The sequence below is a fragment of the Oncorhynchus tshawytscha genome, linkage group LG02 (genome assembly GCF_018296145.1).
Source record: "Oncorhynchus tshawytscha isolate Ot180627B linkage group LG02, Otsh_v2.0, whole genome shotgun sequence".
Classification (NCBI taxonomy): domain Eukaryota; kingdom Metazoa; phylum Chordata; class Actinopteri; order Salmoniformes; family Salmonidae; genus Oncorhynchus; species Oncorhynchus tshawytscha.
In genome coordinates this window covers 32,064,313-32,077,768 of record NC_056430.1, presented here as the reverse complement: position 1 = coordinate 32,077,768, position 13,456 = coordinate 32,064,313, and the positions used below count along the sequence as shown (strand labels likewise).

At 44.4% G+C, this 13,456-nt stretch overlaps 1 protein-coding gene across 2 annotated transcripts in view; it reads right to left on the bottom strand.

Annotated features, from left to right (window-relative positions):
- The window catches only part of LOC112217821 (S-adenosylhomocysteine hydrolase-like protein 1), a 67,518-nt gene that overhangs the window by 15,636 nt on the left and 38,426 nt on the right, over nucleotides 1–13,456 (bottom strand). For both annotated transcript variants that reach the window (XM_024378380.2, XM_024378390.2), the window contains 4 exons: nucleotides 5,484–5,595; nucleotides 5,245–5,388; nucleotides 2,714–2,814; nucleotides 27–129 (listed from right to left, as the gene is read on the bottom strand). In XM_024378380.2, coding sequence (XP_024234148.1) covers nucleotides 27–129; nucleotides 2,714–2,814; nucleotides 5,245–5,388; nucleotides 5,484–5,595 — 460 coding nt within the window. The remainder of the gene's footprint in view (nucleotides 1–26; nucleotides 130–2,713; nucleotides 2,815–5,244; nucleotides 5,389–5,483; nucleotides 5,596–13,456) is intronic.

The window sequence follows — 13,456 nt, the reverse complement described above, 5'->3', positions numbered from 1 at the left end:
TAGTCATGTTGAAAGCTTCTACTTACCGATCTCTGAGAGGGCAGCTGCCACCTCGTTCTGTGTGGAGTAGATGTTACAGGCTGTCCAGCGACACTGGGCCCCCAGTGCCACCAGAGTCTCAATCAACACCTGAATGCAGAGCGAGGAGGTTGAATAAGAGGAACAAGGAACAAGAACAATACAGAGATGTACAGGTAATATTTTGTAACATAAATAGCTAATGGGCAATACAGAACACAAAAGAGAGCAGACCATTCAATATATTTAGCTTACTGTATATACAGTACCAGTCAAAAGTTTAGACACCTACTCATTCAAGGGTTTTTATTTTTTACAATTTTCTAGATTGTAGAATAATAGTGAAGACATCAAAACTATGAAATAAATCATATGGAATCATGTACCGGTACCCCCTGTATATAGCCTTGTTATTGTTATGTAAATGTTTTGTGTTCTTTTTTGATTGATTTGATTTTTCCCCTTTTGTTTATTGCTTGAACTGCATTGTTCGTTAAGGGCTTGTAAATAAATATTTCAAGGTAAGGTCTACACCTGTTGTAGACCTTACCGAGCTGGTCACGGGTGCACCTCAGCCACGCTCAAGATCCTAAGGTCCTAAACGATATCATAACCACCATCGATAAAAAAACAGTACTGTGCAGCCGTTTTCATTGATCAGGCCAAGGCTTTCGACTCTGTCAATCACCGTATTCTTATCGGCATACTCAACAGCCTTGATTTCTCTAATGACTGCCTCGCCTGGTTCACTAACTACTTCTCAGATAGAGTTCAGTGTGTCAAATAAGGAGGGCCTGTTGTCCGGACCTGTGGCAGTCTATGAGGGTGCCACAGGGTTCAATTCTCGGGACGACTCTTTTCTCTGTATAAATATCAATGATGTCGCTCTTGCTCCGGGTAATTCTTTGATTCACCTCTACGCAGACGACACCATTCTGTATACATCTGGCCCTTCTTTGGATACTGTCTTAACAAACCTCCAAACAAGCTTCAATGCCATACAACACTCCTTCCATCTGCACATCTATCACTCCAGTGCTAATGCTAAATTGTCATTACTTCGCCACTGTGGCCTATTTATTGCCTTACCATCCCATCTGGTTTGCACTTACTGGAACTATCATTTGTTTTTAAACAGGACAATGACCCAACACACCTTCAGGCTGTGTAAGGCCTATTTGACCAAGGAGAGTGATGGAGTACTGCATCAGATGACCTGACCTCCACAATCACCCAACCTCGACCCAATTGAGTTGGTTTGGGATGAGTTGGACTGCAGAGTTAAGGAAAAGCAGCCAACAAGTGCTCAACATATGTGGGAACTCCTTCAAGACTGTTGGAAAAGCATTCCAGGTGAAGCTGGTTGGGAAAATGTCAAGCGTGTGCAAAGCTGTGTTCAAAGGTAAAGGGTGGCTACTTTGAAGAATCTAAAATAGAAAATATATTTTGATTTGTTTAACACTTTTCTGCTTACTACATAATTCCATGTGTTATTTCATAGTTTTGATGTCTTTACTATTATTCTACAATGTAGAAAATAGTAAAAAATTATTAAAAACCCTTGAATGAGTAAATACTGTAAATATATAATAGCATATTAACAGCACCAATATATTAAATCTTAGACACTAACGGGGTATAAAGCCTTGTTCACGCAGCAGGCCTTAATGCTCAAATCAGTTTTGTTTTTCAAATATGTTTTGGACTACTGACTGTTCAAACAGTAAGTTACAAGTGACCAAATCGGATGCGAGTCCAGAGAGCAGTCATTTGTGAACAAAGCTACACTAGTTGTCATAGTAACAACATGTGTGAGTGTGCTGGGGTGTAGGCTGATTGGTGGTTGCGCTTGTGCTTTCTATCACTCAGAAGTTATATAGCATGCTAACAATGCCTGCCATGGACATTTCCCAGTTGTTTTGAATGTTCAAAATCCTAGGGAAAGAACACTTTTAAAGCCTCAAAGTTTAAGATTTTTGGCTAGCCACAGCAGTCGGCCAACTAGGTAGCTGTTAAGCTTCTAGCACATTCACTCATTTGTTTGAAAACAATTAACAAGCTAGTTAGCTACCACATGTTCTTGTCAAATTGTCAACAGAGTAGCTGGCAAGTGAAAAGATATGCTGAATAACAGTCTAAAAACCACTTCAGGACAAATAAATCAGATTTGACTGTTCAGACAAGTCACATGGCCAGGAATCAGATACAAAGGTGGTTTGAAATGTGGCTTGAAATATCTGATTACATGTGATTTTTGGCTGTTCAGACTGCAGGAAAAAGAACAGATTCAAATCAGATATGCAAATAAATAGAATTCGAGTCACTTCAAACCGCCAATGTGAACAAGGCTTTAGAGACGCTGTACATTATTTATGGACTGTCATGAGATGAGCCAGCTATCATTTTTAGTCACAGACCAAATTGTAGCAGAGCAGTGGTGGTTAGGTACAGTAGAGATACTGTTGGAAGAAAGATCATACTGCAGTCATGGCACTGATATTTGGCCTAAGTACGGGAGAGATATTTCACTGCAGCAAAGCTTGGGTAATGGAAACAGTGTAAGTTAGTGTAAACAACAGGGCCAACTTGGTTACTGAAGAAGCCTCTGTGACCTTCAAATCCTACTTCATTAGGAGAAAGATGTCCCCGTGTAGCCTTGGCATTATGATAGGTAAGACAGGGATAGTTATCTTACTGCAGTCTGGGCAGTGATGTGAGTGCAGCCAACGATTTTAGCCCCAGCAAGTGGCTTCTCTCCCTGGGCTCTCTTCCTGAGCGAGATTAATGCTGACATATCTGTGAGGAGAGAGCGAGCAAGCGACCAAGAGAGAGAGAGAGAAGGGAGTGAGAAAGTGGGGTGATAAAGAGAGCAAAGGAGATGGAGCGAGAGAGAGGGAGAGAAAGAGATCCCAAAACGTGATAGCCACATTCAGAGTAGACACCAGAAAAGTGGTCTGACTATAAAGACCTTCCCACAAATATCTCTCATAATTGAGGGTCTCAAAGATTTTCCTGCATCAGAACCTTCTTAGCTCCATAAAATCAAATGCCCTAAAATAAGCAATGCCATCTGCAACCTGCCAATTCATTAGAGGATGAACACTCCATATCAAGCTCTGGGGTTGTGCTGACAGTGTTATGGGTGTAGATTAAGCTGCAACACGACACCAATAAAATACATTTACTCATCCTTACACTGTAACAATTAATCCCAGTGCTCAACTTATTATGTCCCATTTCCAGCAAAGGATGGATTTGAAATTATACAATGACTATGGGGTTAAAGTGCAGACTGTCAGCTTTCTTTTTAGGTTATTTTCATCCATACCAGGTGAACCATTTAGAAATTACAGCACTTTTTGTACAGTCTCTGGCTCCCCCATTTTAGGGGTTCAAAAGTACATTTACTTATATGTGTATTAAAGTAGTTAATAGGTAAGTTTATGGTCCCATACTCATAGTCATTGCATGCTACATCAAGTTTGTGACTCTACTCTGCTATTTGTTTTGGTTGTGTTTCAGATTATTATGTGCCCAATAGAAATGAATGGTAAAGAATAATAATTCTGGAGTCACTTTTATTGTAAATAAGAATATAATGTTTCTAAACACTTCTACGGTCACGCCCTGGTCTAAGTATTTTGTGTTTTTCTTCATGTATTGGGTCAGGCCAGGGTGTGGCATGGGGTTTTTGTATTGTGGTGTGTTTTGTCTTGGGGTTTTGGTGTGTATGTATTGGGATTGTAGCTAGTGGGGTTATCTAGCAAAGTCTATGGCTGTCTGGAATGGTTCTCAATCAGAGGCAGGTGTTTATCGTTGTCTCTGATTGGGAACCATATTTAGGCAGCCATATTCTTTGAGTTTGTCGTGGGTGATTGTCCTTAGTGTCATTGTTCCTATTGCTTTATTTATTTACACAAGTATAGGCTGTTTCGGTTTTCGTTACGTTTTGTGTTTATTCGTGTTTCACGTTGTTCATTAAACATGGATCGCAATCTACACGCTGCATTTTGGTCCGACTATCCTTCACACCTAGAAAACCGTAACATCTACATTAATGTGGGATGCTACCATGATTACTGACCATCCTGAATGAATTGTGAATAATGATAAGGGAGAAAGTTAGAGGTATAAATATCCTATACCCCCCCTAAAAAAATGCTAACATCCCCTGTTATTGTAATGGTGAGAGGTTAGCCTATCTTGGGGGTATGATATGTGCGTGTCTAACTTTCTCACTCATCATGCATCCAACAAGTTTGAGTCACAAGCTTGATGTAATCATTACGTGCTAGGAATATGGGACCAACTAATAAAAACGTCACTACTTTAATACACATGAATTTGTCCCAATACTTTTGGTTCCCTAAAATGGGGCCAATGACAAAAAGTGATGTAATTTCTAAATAGCTGAAAATAACCAAATTAAAGCTGACAGTCTGTACTTTAACCTTATAGTCGTTGTATAATTTCAAATCCAAAGTCTGGAGTACAGAGCCAAAACAACAAAAAAATGTGTTACTGTCCCAACACTTTGAGCTCACTATGTTTCTCTCTCTCTCTCTGATGTAATGTAGTTGCACTTCGAATGACTGATCAGCGAAACCAGAGCCTAATAATACGACACAGGAGTCGTTTCTGAATCCCTTAAGAGCAGAAGCCATATCTGCAGACAGATTGACCTCAACCAATCTAAATATAAATAACATTCTTAATACAGATAACAAGCTAGACTCTAGCTGCTAGAGTATTTCAGTTATGCACAGAACTGAGTGATGCTGTTCTTTCTTATGACAGACTCTCCCCTCCAATCAGTGTCTCTGTCAATCTGACTTGGCCAATCCTTGCCTTGGAGGGTGAGACTCTAGTACATTTCCGCGCAACAGACCCAAAGTCCTGGCAAGAGCAATATTTAGATGTAAATATACTTTACTGTCCCTTGTTCACAGAAATGTATTTGTTGCTCATTGCAACCTGATTGACGCCAGTAGTGGTTTAATTGACATTTCCCGATATTACCTAGGATCAAAGACCCTTACCCATTGAGTCGCCTAAAGAGATTCATACCATAAGACAGCAAATTTCAAGAACATGCTTTAAATAACCAACAACCAGTACTTATACCTCGGAGCACCCTTGGGATGTTGACGTTTATCACTGGTCACTGATTGTCTTGTATTGTTCTTTGTGTGAGAGGTGACAGGTCACAGAACCATGTTATCCTACCTTGTTCTGCAATCTCAATCTCGCGGCGACCAAATTCGGCATGTTTGATGTTCTTCACACAGAAGTCGTTGGTGCCCTTGGAATTGACCTGTATTTTGTCCCGTGGTGAAGTTTCATCGTCAGAGCTGTCCGTGTAGGACGCAGCTGGGAAATCAGACCGATAGGAAAAGTCAGCAAGAAAGGGGTCAAGCAATCCATTCATAGCTCTGTGCATGTGCGTGTTTGTGTGTGTATAGTACCTGAACTGTAGCTGTCGGTGGATGACTGAGAGATCGATCGAGACAGGGAGCGTCGTCCTGCCTTGGTAGGAAACCTGCTGAACTCTTGCTTGTCTTCCACAAACTGGATTTGCTGAAGGAGCAAAAGAGAGTACAATTTATACATCCCTAACTTCAATTCACTTGAAACATGGATCAAAAGATTAGAAGATCTGGTCTCAAGAAATCACCCTACACCTATAAGAATAACAATACTTTCCATGTAACAGTAGCCTAATGGTATTCCATTGCTAATAGATACAGTGCCTTGCGAAAGTATTCGGCCCCCTTGAACTTTGCGACCTTTTGCCACATTTCAGGCTTCAAACATAAAGATATAAAACTGTATTTTTTTGTGAAGAATCAACAACAAGTGGGACACAATCATGAAGTGGAACAACATTTATTGGATATTTCAAACTTTTTAACAAATCAAAAACTGAAAAATTGGGCGTGCAAAATTATTCAGCCCCCTTAAGTTAATACTTTGTAGCGCCACCTTTTGCTGCGATTACAGCTATAAGTCGCTTGGGGTATGTCTCTATCAGTTTTGCACATCGAGAGACTGAAATTTTTTCCCATTCCTCCTTGCAAAACAGCTCGAGCTCAGTGAGGTTGGATGGAGAGCATTTGTGAACAGCAGTTTTCAGTTCTTTCCACAGATTCTCGATTGGATTCAGGTCTGGACTTTGACTTGGCCATTCTAACACCTGGATATGTTTATTTTTGAACCATTCCATTGTAGATTTTGCTTTATGTTTTGGATCATTGTCTTGTTGGAAGACAAATCTCCGTCCCAGTCTCAGGTCTTTTGCAGACTCCACCATTCTTCCAGAATGGTCCTGTATTTGGCTCCATCCATCTTCCCATCAATTTTAACCATCTTCCCTGTCCTTGCTGAAGAAAAGCAGGCCCAAACCATGATGCTGCCACCACCATGTTTGACAGTGGGGATGGTGTGTTCAGGGTGATGAGCTGTGTTGCTTTTACGCCAAACATAACGTTTTGCATTGTTGCCAAAAAGTTCAATTTTGGTTCCATCTGACCAGAGCACCTTCTTCCACATGTTTGGTGTGTCTCCCAGGTGGCTTGTGGCAAACTTTAAACAACACTTTTTATGGATATCTTTAAGAAATGGCTTTCTTCTTGCCACTCTTCCATAAAGGCCAGATTTGTGCAATATACGACTGATTGTTGTCCTATGGACAGAGTCTCCCACCTCAGCTGTAGATCTCTGCAGTTCATCCAGAGTGATCATGGGCCTCTTGGCTGCATCTCTGATCAGTCTTCTCCTTGTATGAGCTGAAAGTTTAGAGGGACGGCCAGGTCTTGGTAGATTTGCAGTGGTCTGATACTCCTTCCATTTCAATATTATCGCTTGCACAGTGCTCCTTGGGATGTTTAAAGCTTGGGAAATCTTTTTGTATCCAAATCCGGCTTTAAACTTCTTCACAACAGTATCTCGGACCTGCCTGGTGTGTTCCTTGTTCTTCATGATGCTCTCTGCGCTTTTAACGGACCTCTGAGACTATCACAGTGCAGGTGCATTTATACGGAGACTTGATTACACACAGGTGGATTGTATTTATCATCATTAGTCATTTAGGTCAACATTGGATCATTCAGAGATCCTCACTGAACTTCTGGAGAGAGTTTGCTGCACTGAAAGTAAAGGGGCTGAATAATTTTGCACACCCAATTTTTCAGTTTTTGATTTGTTAAAAAAGTTAGAAATATCCAATAAATGTCATTCCACTTCATGATTGTGTCCCACTTGTTGTTGATTCTTCACAAAAAAATACAGTTTTATATCTTTATGTTTGAAGCCTGAAATGTGGCAAAAGGTCGCAAAGTTCAAGGGGGCCGAATACTTTCGCAAGGCACTGTATGTACATCAGGGGTGTAGTATATATGTATGTCAGCCTTGAGATAGAAATGAACAGATTCCTTATTCTGAGAGAGCACTAGAATTGTTAATGCTTTCACAGATAAACCACTGTGGTGTGCTTTTGGAGCTGAATTGGGTATGTGCTTGTGGCCTAGTTTGTTTACATGCAGCCTTGTCTTAAAGTGGAGAGGAGAGAATGAAGTGTGATAGTTACTTTGTACACTGACACACATCAAGGTAATCCTATCTTGAAAAGGTGAGCTTCTATATTTATTGCATGGAATCCAAAATAAACGTGTTATGTAACCCAAAATATTGCTGTTAATTGAAAAGTGAAGTCACTTCTAACTATAAAACTGGCCAACTGGACAAACCATGGAAATTGTACTTGGAATAATAGCCTTGTGTCACGACTCCTACCGAAGGTGGTTCCCCTTCCCGTTTGGGTGGCGCCTGGAGGTCCTTTGTAGACAAGATTCTCAGGGACCTGCACGGGCAGGAAGTGGTTGTTTATATCGATGACATTCTAATCTACTCAGCCACCAGCGCCGAGCATGTGTCTCTGGTACGCAAGGTGCTTGGTAGACTGCTGGAGCATGACCTATAGGTCAAGGCTGAGAAGTGTGTGTTCTCCAAACGAGCCGTCTCCTTCCTGGGTTATCGCATTTCCACCTCGGGGGTGACCGCATTAAGGCCGTGCGTAATTGGCCGACCACGGTAAAGGAGGTGCAGCAGTTTTTGGGTTTTGCCAACTACTACCGGAGGTTTATCCGGGGTTTTGGCCAGGTAGCGGCTCCCATTACCTCACTGTTGAAGGGGGGCCTGGTGCGTTTGCGGTGGTCAGCAGAGGCGGACAGAGCTTTCAACAGGTTGAAGGCGCTGTTCACGGATGCACCCATGTTGGCGCACCTGGATCCCTCTCTAGCATTCATAGTGGAGGTGGACGCATCCGAGGCTGGGGTGGGTGCCGTGCTATCACAGCGCTCGGGTACGCCACCAAAACTCCGCCTCTGTGCTTTCTTTTTGAGGAGGCTCAGTCCAGCGGAGCGTAACTATGATGTGGGGGACCCGGAGTTGTTAGCGGTGGTCAGGGCTCTGAAGGTGTGGAGACACTGGCTTGAGGGGGCTAAGCACCCCTTTCTCATCAGGACCGACCACTAGAATCTGGAGTATATTCGGGCAGCTAGGAGACTGAACCCACGTCAGGCAAGGTGGGCCATGTTCTTCACCCGATTACATTTTACGTTGTCATATAGACCGGGCTCCCAGAACGTAAAGGCTGACGCACTGTCCCGCCTTTACGACACGGAGGATCGGTCCACCGAGCCTACTCCCATCCTTCCCGCCTCGAGGCTGATGGCACCAGTGGTATGGGAGGTGGACTTGGACATCGAGCGGGCGTTACGGGCGGAGCCCGCGCCTCCTCAATGTCTGGCTCGGCGGAAGTACGTGCTGCTTGGTGTCCGGGACCAACTGATTCGGTGGGCTCACGTCCTACCCTCCTCGGGTCACCCTGGGGGGGCAATGACAGTGGGGAGCCTCCTGGAGAGGTATTGGTGGCCCACCTTGGCTAGGGACGTTAAGGTTTATGCCTCCAGAGTAAGGCTCCTAGGCGCCTTCCTAGAGGGAAGTTACAACCCGTAGATTTCCTGACCGATCTCCCCCTGTTTCAGGGGAACACTACGGTTTGGTGATTGTGGATCACGGATCAAGTCCTGCCGTCTCCTCCCGTTGCCTGGTCTCCCTACAGCCCTAAAGACTGCGGAGGCATTATTCACCCACGTCTTCCGGCACTACGGGGTGCCGGAGGACATCGTCTCTGATCGGGGTCCCCAGTTCACTTTTTTAATTTTTAATTTCACTTTTATTTAACCAGGTAGGCTAGTTGAGAACAAGTTCTCATTTGCAACTGTAACCTCGCCAAGATAAAGCATAGCAGTGTGAACAGACAACACAGAGTTACACATGGAGTAAACAATTAACAAGTCAATAACACAGTAGAAAAAAAGGGGAGTCTATATACATTGTGTGCAAAAGGCATGAGGAGGTAGGCGAATAATTACAATTTTGCAGATTAACACTGGAGTGATAGATGGTCATGTACAGGTAGAGATATTGGTGTGCAAAAGAGCAGAAAAGTAAATAAATAAATACAGTATGGGGATGAGGTAGGTAAAAATGGGTGGGCTATTTACCGATAGACTATGTACAGCTGCAGCGATCGGTTAGCTGCTCAGATAGCAGATGTTTGAAGTTGGTGAGGGAGATAAAAGTCTCCAACTTCAGCGATTTTTGCAATTCGTTCCAGTCACAGGCAGCAGAGAACTGGAACGAAAGGCGGCCAAATGAGGTGTTGGCTTTAAATCAAATCAAATCAAATCAAAGGAGATGATCAGTGAGATACACCTGCTGGAGCGCGTGCTACGGATGGGTGTTGCCATCGTGACCAGTGAACTGAGATAAGGCGGAGCTTTACCTAGCATGGACTTGTAGATGACCTGGAGCCAGTGGGTCTGGCGACGAACATGTAGCGAGGGCCAGCCGACTAGAGCATACAAGTCGCAGTGGTGGGTGGTAAAAGGTGCTTTAGTGACAAAACGGATGGCACTGTGATAAACTGCATCCAGTTTGCTGAGTAGAGTGTTGGAAGCAATTTTGTAGATGACGAAGTCGAGGATCGGTAGGATAGTCAGTTTTACTAGGGTAAGTTTGGCGGCGTGAGTGAAGGAGGCTTTGTTGCGGAATAGAAAGCCGACTCTTGATTTGATTTTCGATTGGAGATGTTTGATATGAGTCTGGAAGGAGAGTTTATAGTCTAGCCAGACACCTAGGTACTTATAGATGTCCACATATTCAAGGTCGGAACCATCCAGGGTGGTGATGCTGGTCAGGCGTGCGGGTGCAGGCAGCGAACGGTTGAAAAGCATGCATTTGGTTTTACTAGCGTTTAAGAGCAGTTGGAGGCCACGGAAGGCGTGTTGTATGGCATTGAAGCTCGTTTGGAGGTTAGATAGCATAGTGTCCAAGGACGGGCCGGAAGTATATAGAATGGTGTCGTCTACGTAGAGGTGGATCAGGGAATTGCCCGCAGCAAGAGCAACATCATTGATATATACAGAGAAAAGAGTTGGCCCGAGGGTTGAACCCTGTGGCACCCCCATAGAGACTGCCAGAGGACCGGACACGTCCCGGGTATGGAGGGCGTTCATGGAGCGTCTGGGGGTCTCGGTCAGCCTGACCTCCAGTTATCACCCCAAGAGTAATGGGCAGGTGGAGAGAGTGAACCAGGAGGTGGGTAGGTTTCTGCGGTTGTATTGCCAGGACCGACCAGGGGAGTGGGCGAGATACATCCCCTGGGCTGAGATGGCCCAGAACTCACTACGCCACTCCTCTACTAACGTGTCCCCATTTCGGTGTGTGTTGGGGTACCAGCCGGTCCTGGCACCATGGCATCCGAGCCAGACCGAGGCTGCTGCGGTGGAGGAATGCGTGCAGCGCTCCAAAGAGACCAGGAGGGACGTCCAGGAATCCCTCCAACAAGCCAGTGGACGGCAGAAAAGGAGTGCTGACCGCCACCGCAGTGAGGTGCCCGTGTTTGTACCGGGGGACAGGGTCTGGCTCTCGACCCGAAACCTACCCCTCCGCTTGCCCTGCCGGAAGCTGGGGCCGCAGTGTGTAGGGCCCTTCAAAGTCCTGAGGAGAATAAACGAGGTGTGTTATCAATTACAACTCCCTTCCTATTATCGCATTACCCCTCGTTTCATGTGTCTCTCCTCAGGCCGGTGGTAGCTGGTCCCCTGCAGGACGGTGAGGTGCCGGAGGTCCCTCCTTCCCCTCTGGACATTGAGGGGTCCCCGGCGCACACGATAAGGGGCATTCTGGACTCGAGACGCCGGGTGAGGGGCCTGCAGTACCTCGTGGACTGGGAGGGGTACGGTCAGGAGGAGAGGTGCTGGGTACCGGTGGGGGACATTTTGGATCTGTCAATGTTGAGTGATTTCCATCGCCTCCATCTGGATCGCCCTGCGCCTCGCCCTCCGGGTCGACCTCGAGGCCGGTGTCAGCGCGCGGTCAGGGGGGGGGTACTGTCACGACTCCTACCGAAGGTGGCTCCCCTTCCCGTTCGGGTGGCGCTCGGCGTTCGTCGTCGCCGGCCTACTAGCTGCCACTGATTCTTTCCTCCCCCTCCTTGCCTGTTTATTGGTTACACCTGTTATGTATTGTGGTGATTAGTTGGGATTTATTAGCCAGCCGGCCCGCCTGTTCTTTGTGTGGGATTGTTTGTGTGACATTTGTGCATGTTTGAGACTAACGTGTTTTTTCCTGTTCGCGGGTTTTGCTGGACTGTTTTAGTCCCCGTGTTTGGGGCATTTGTTTTTGTGAGCGCCCAGTGTTTTGTGGGGTGGCCTATGTTCGCCGTGTGTGCATTAAAGAGCACTACCATGAACTCTCTGTTTCCTGCTCCTGACTTTGCACCCACTACACCCAGATCGTTACACCTTGCCAGATCAGAGGAACTTCAAAAGTTCAAAAGCCATCTTTAGTGGTGTGTGACATCTTGCACCTTAGAAGAGGCTTAGCATAGAAATAAGAGTTCCACTGAACTGGCAAGGCTATTATTCCAAGTACAATTTCCATGGTGTGTCCAGTTGGCCAGTTTTATAGTTTTTGAGGAACAAGAAATAGGCCTATAAAGCAGGACTCTCCAACCTTTTTCCTGGAGAGCTACCATCCCGTAGGTTTTTGTTCCAATCCTAATCTTGCGCACCGGATTAAAATAATCAGATGGTTGATAAACCGAATGAAGTTAGTTACAACTGGTGTTGAAACAAAAACCCAGAAACAGGGTTGGAGAGCCCTGCTATACACTAGAAATAAAAATGGGTTAAAGAGATTCTCTGGTGAGATTCAGAGATTCTCTGGTGCTTTTGTATACTTTTTAGCCAATAGTTATGAATGTAGCACTCACGAGCCAAAAGTGGTCCCCGATAATGGTGCATTACATATGTGCACCACATCATTGCGCTCTCTTGCTCTGCTGTGTATGCATCTTACTAGCAGTCACTCAAATGGCAAGGGCTTGAAGCTCATTAGCAAGAACTCGAATTGCTAGGGGGCTGGCCCATGCAGTGGAAAATGTCGTGGCACAGCTTCCAGTAAAGTTCTTCAAAACTAGGAATTTCGTGGCTCACTGAGGTAAGACAGTAATTCTTCAAGGTTATTGTAGTTAACAAAAACTGAAACTGAAAAAAAACCTGGAAAAATGTTAGTAAACTGAAATAGAAATAAAAAACAAACTATGCTGAAATGATTATCGTTGTCTGTAAAACAAACTAAAATAAAACCATCAAATTGTTTCTTTTTTTCCTTTTAAACATAAAAAAAAATCTAAAAATGGGGTTTAAGCTTTATTTCGAATGGGGTTTTCGAGCTTCTGAATCTGACGGGTAAATATGGCCAGTAGATGCCAAGGTTTCAAATAGGTCTAGCTTGTGCATCACTATCACTAGATAAAAGGGAAGAAATCTGAGGGCAAGCACAGAGCGTGACAGGGCCAAGCTAGAGCAGCTTCTGAAGTTGTTGGAGCCATTCGAAATCCACAACGACCAACTTCAAGCTGACAGCCAGTTGCTGTCTTATGTGGTGCTGTGCATTTTTAAACTTGAGGAACACTTGCAGTGAACTAGTGTTGCAAAACAGTTGGCACAGGTCCTACTGAAGTCACTGTGTAAGCGCTGCGCATGTATTTAAAAAAATAAATAATTTATTTAACCTTTATTTAACCAGGTAGGCTAGTTGAGAACAAGTTCTCATTTGCAACTGCGACCTGGCCAAGTTAAAGCATAGCAATTCGACACATACAACAACACAGAGTTACACATGGAATAAACAAAACATACAGTCAATAATACAGTAGAACAAAATAAAACAAAAAGTCTATATACAGTGAGTGCAAATGAGGTAAGTTAAGGAAATAAATAGGCCATGGTGGCGAAGTAATTACAATATAACAAGTAAACACTGGAATGGTAGATCGGCAGAAGATGAATGTGCAAGGTAGAGATAC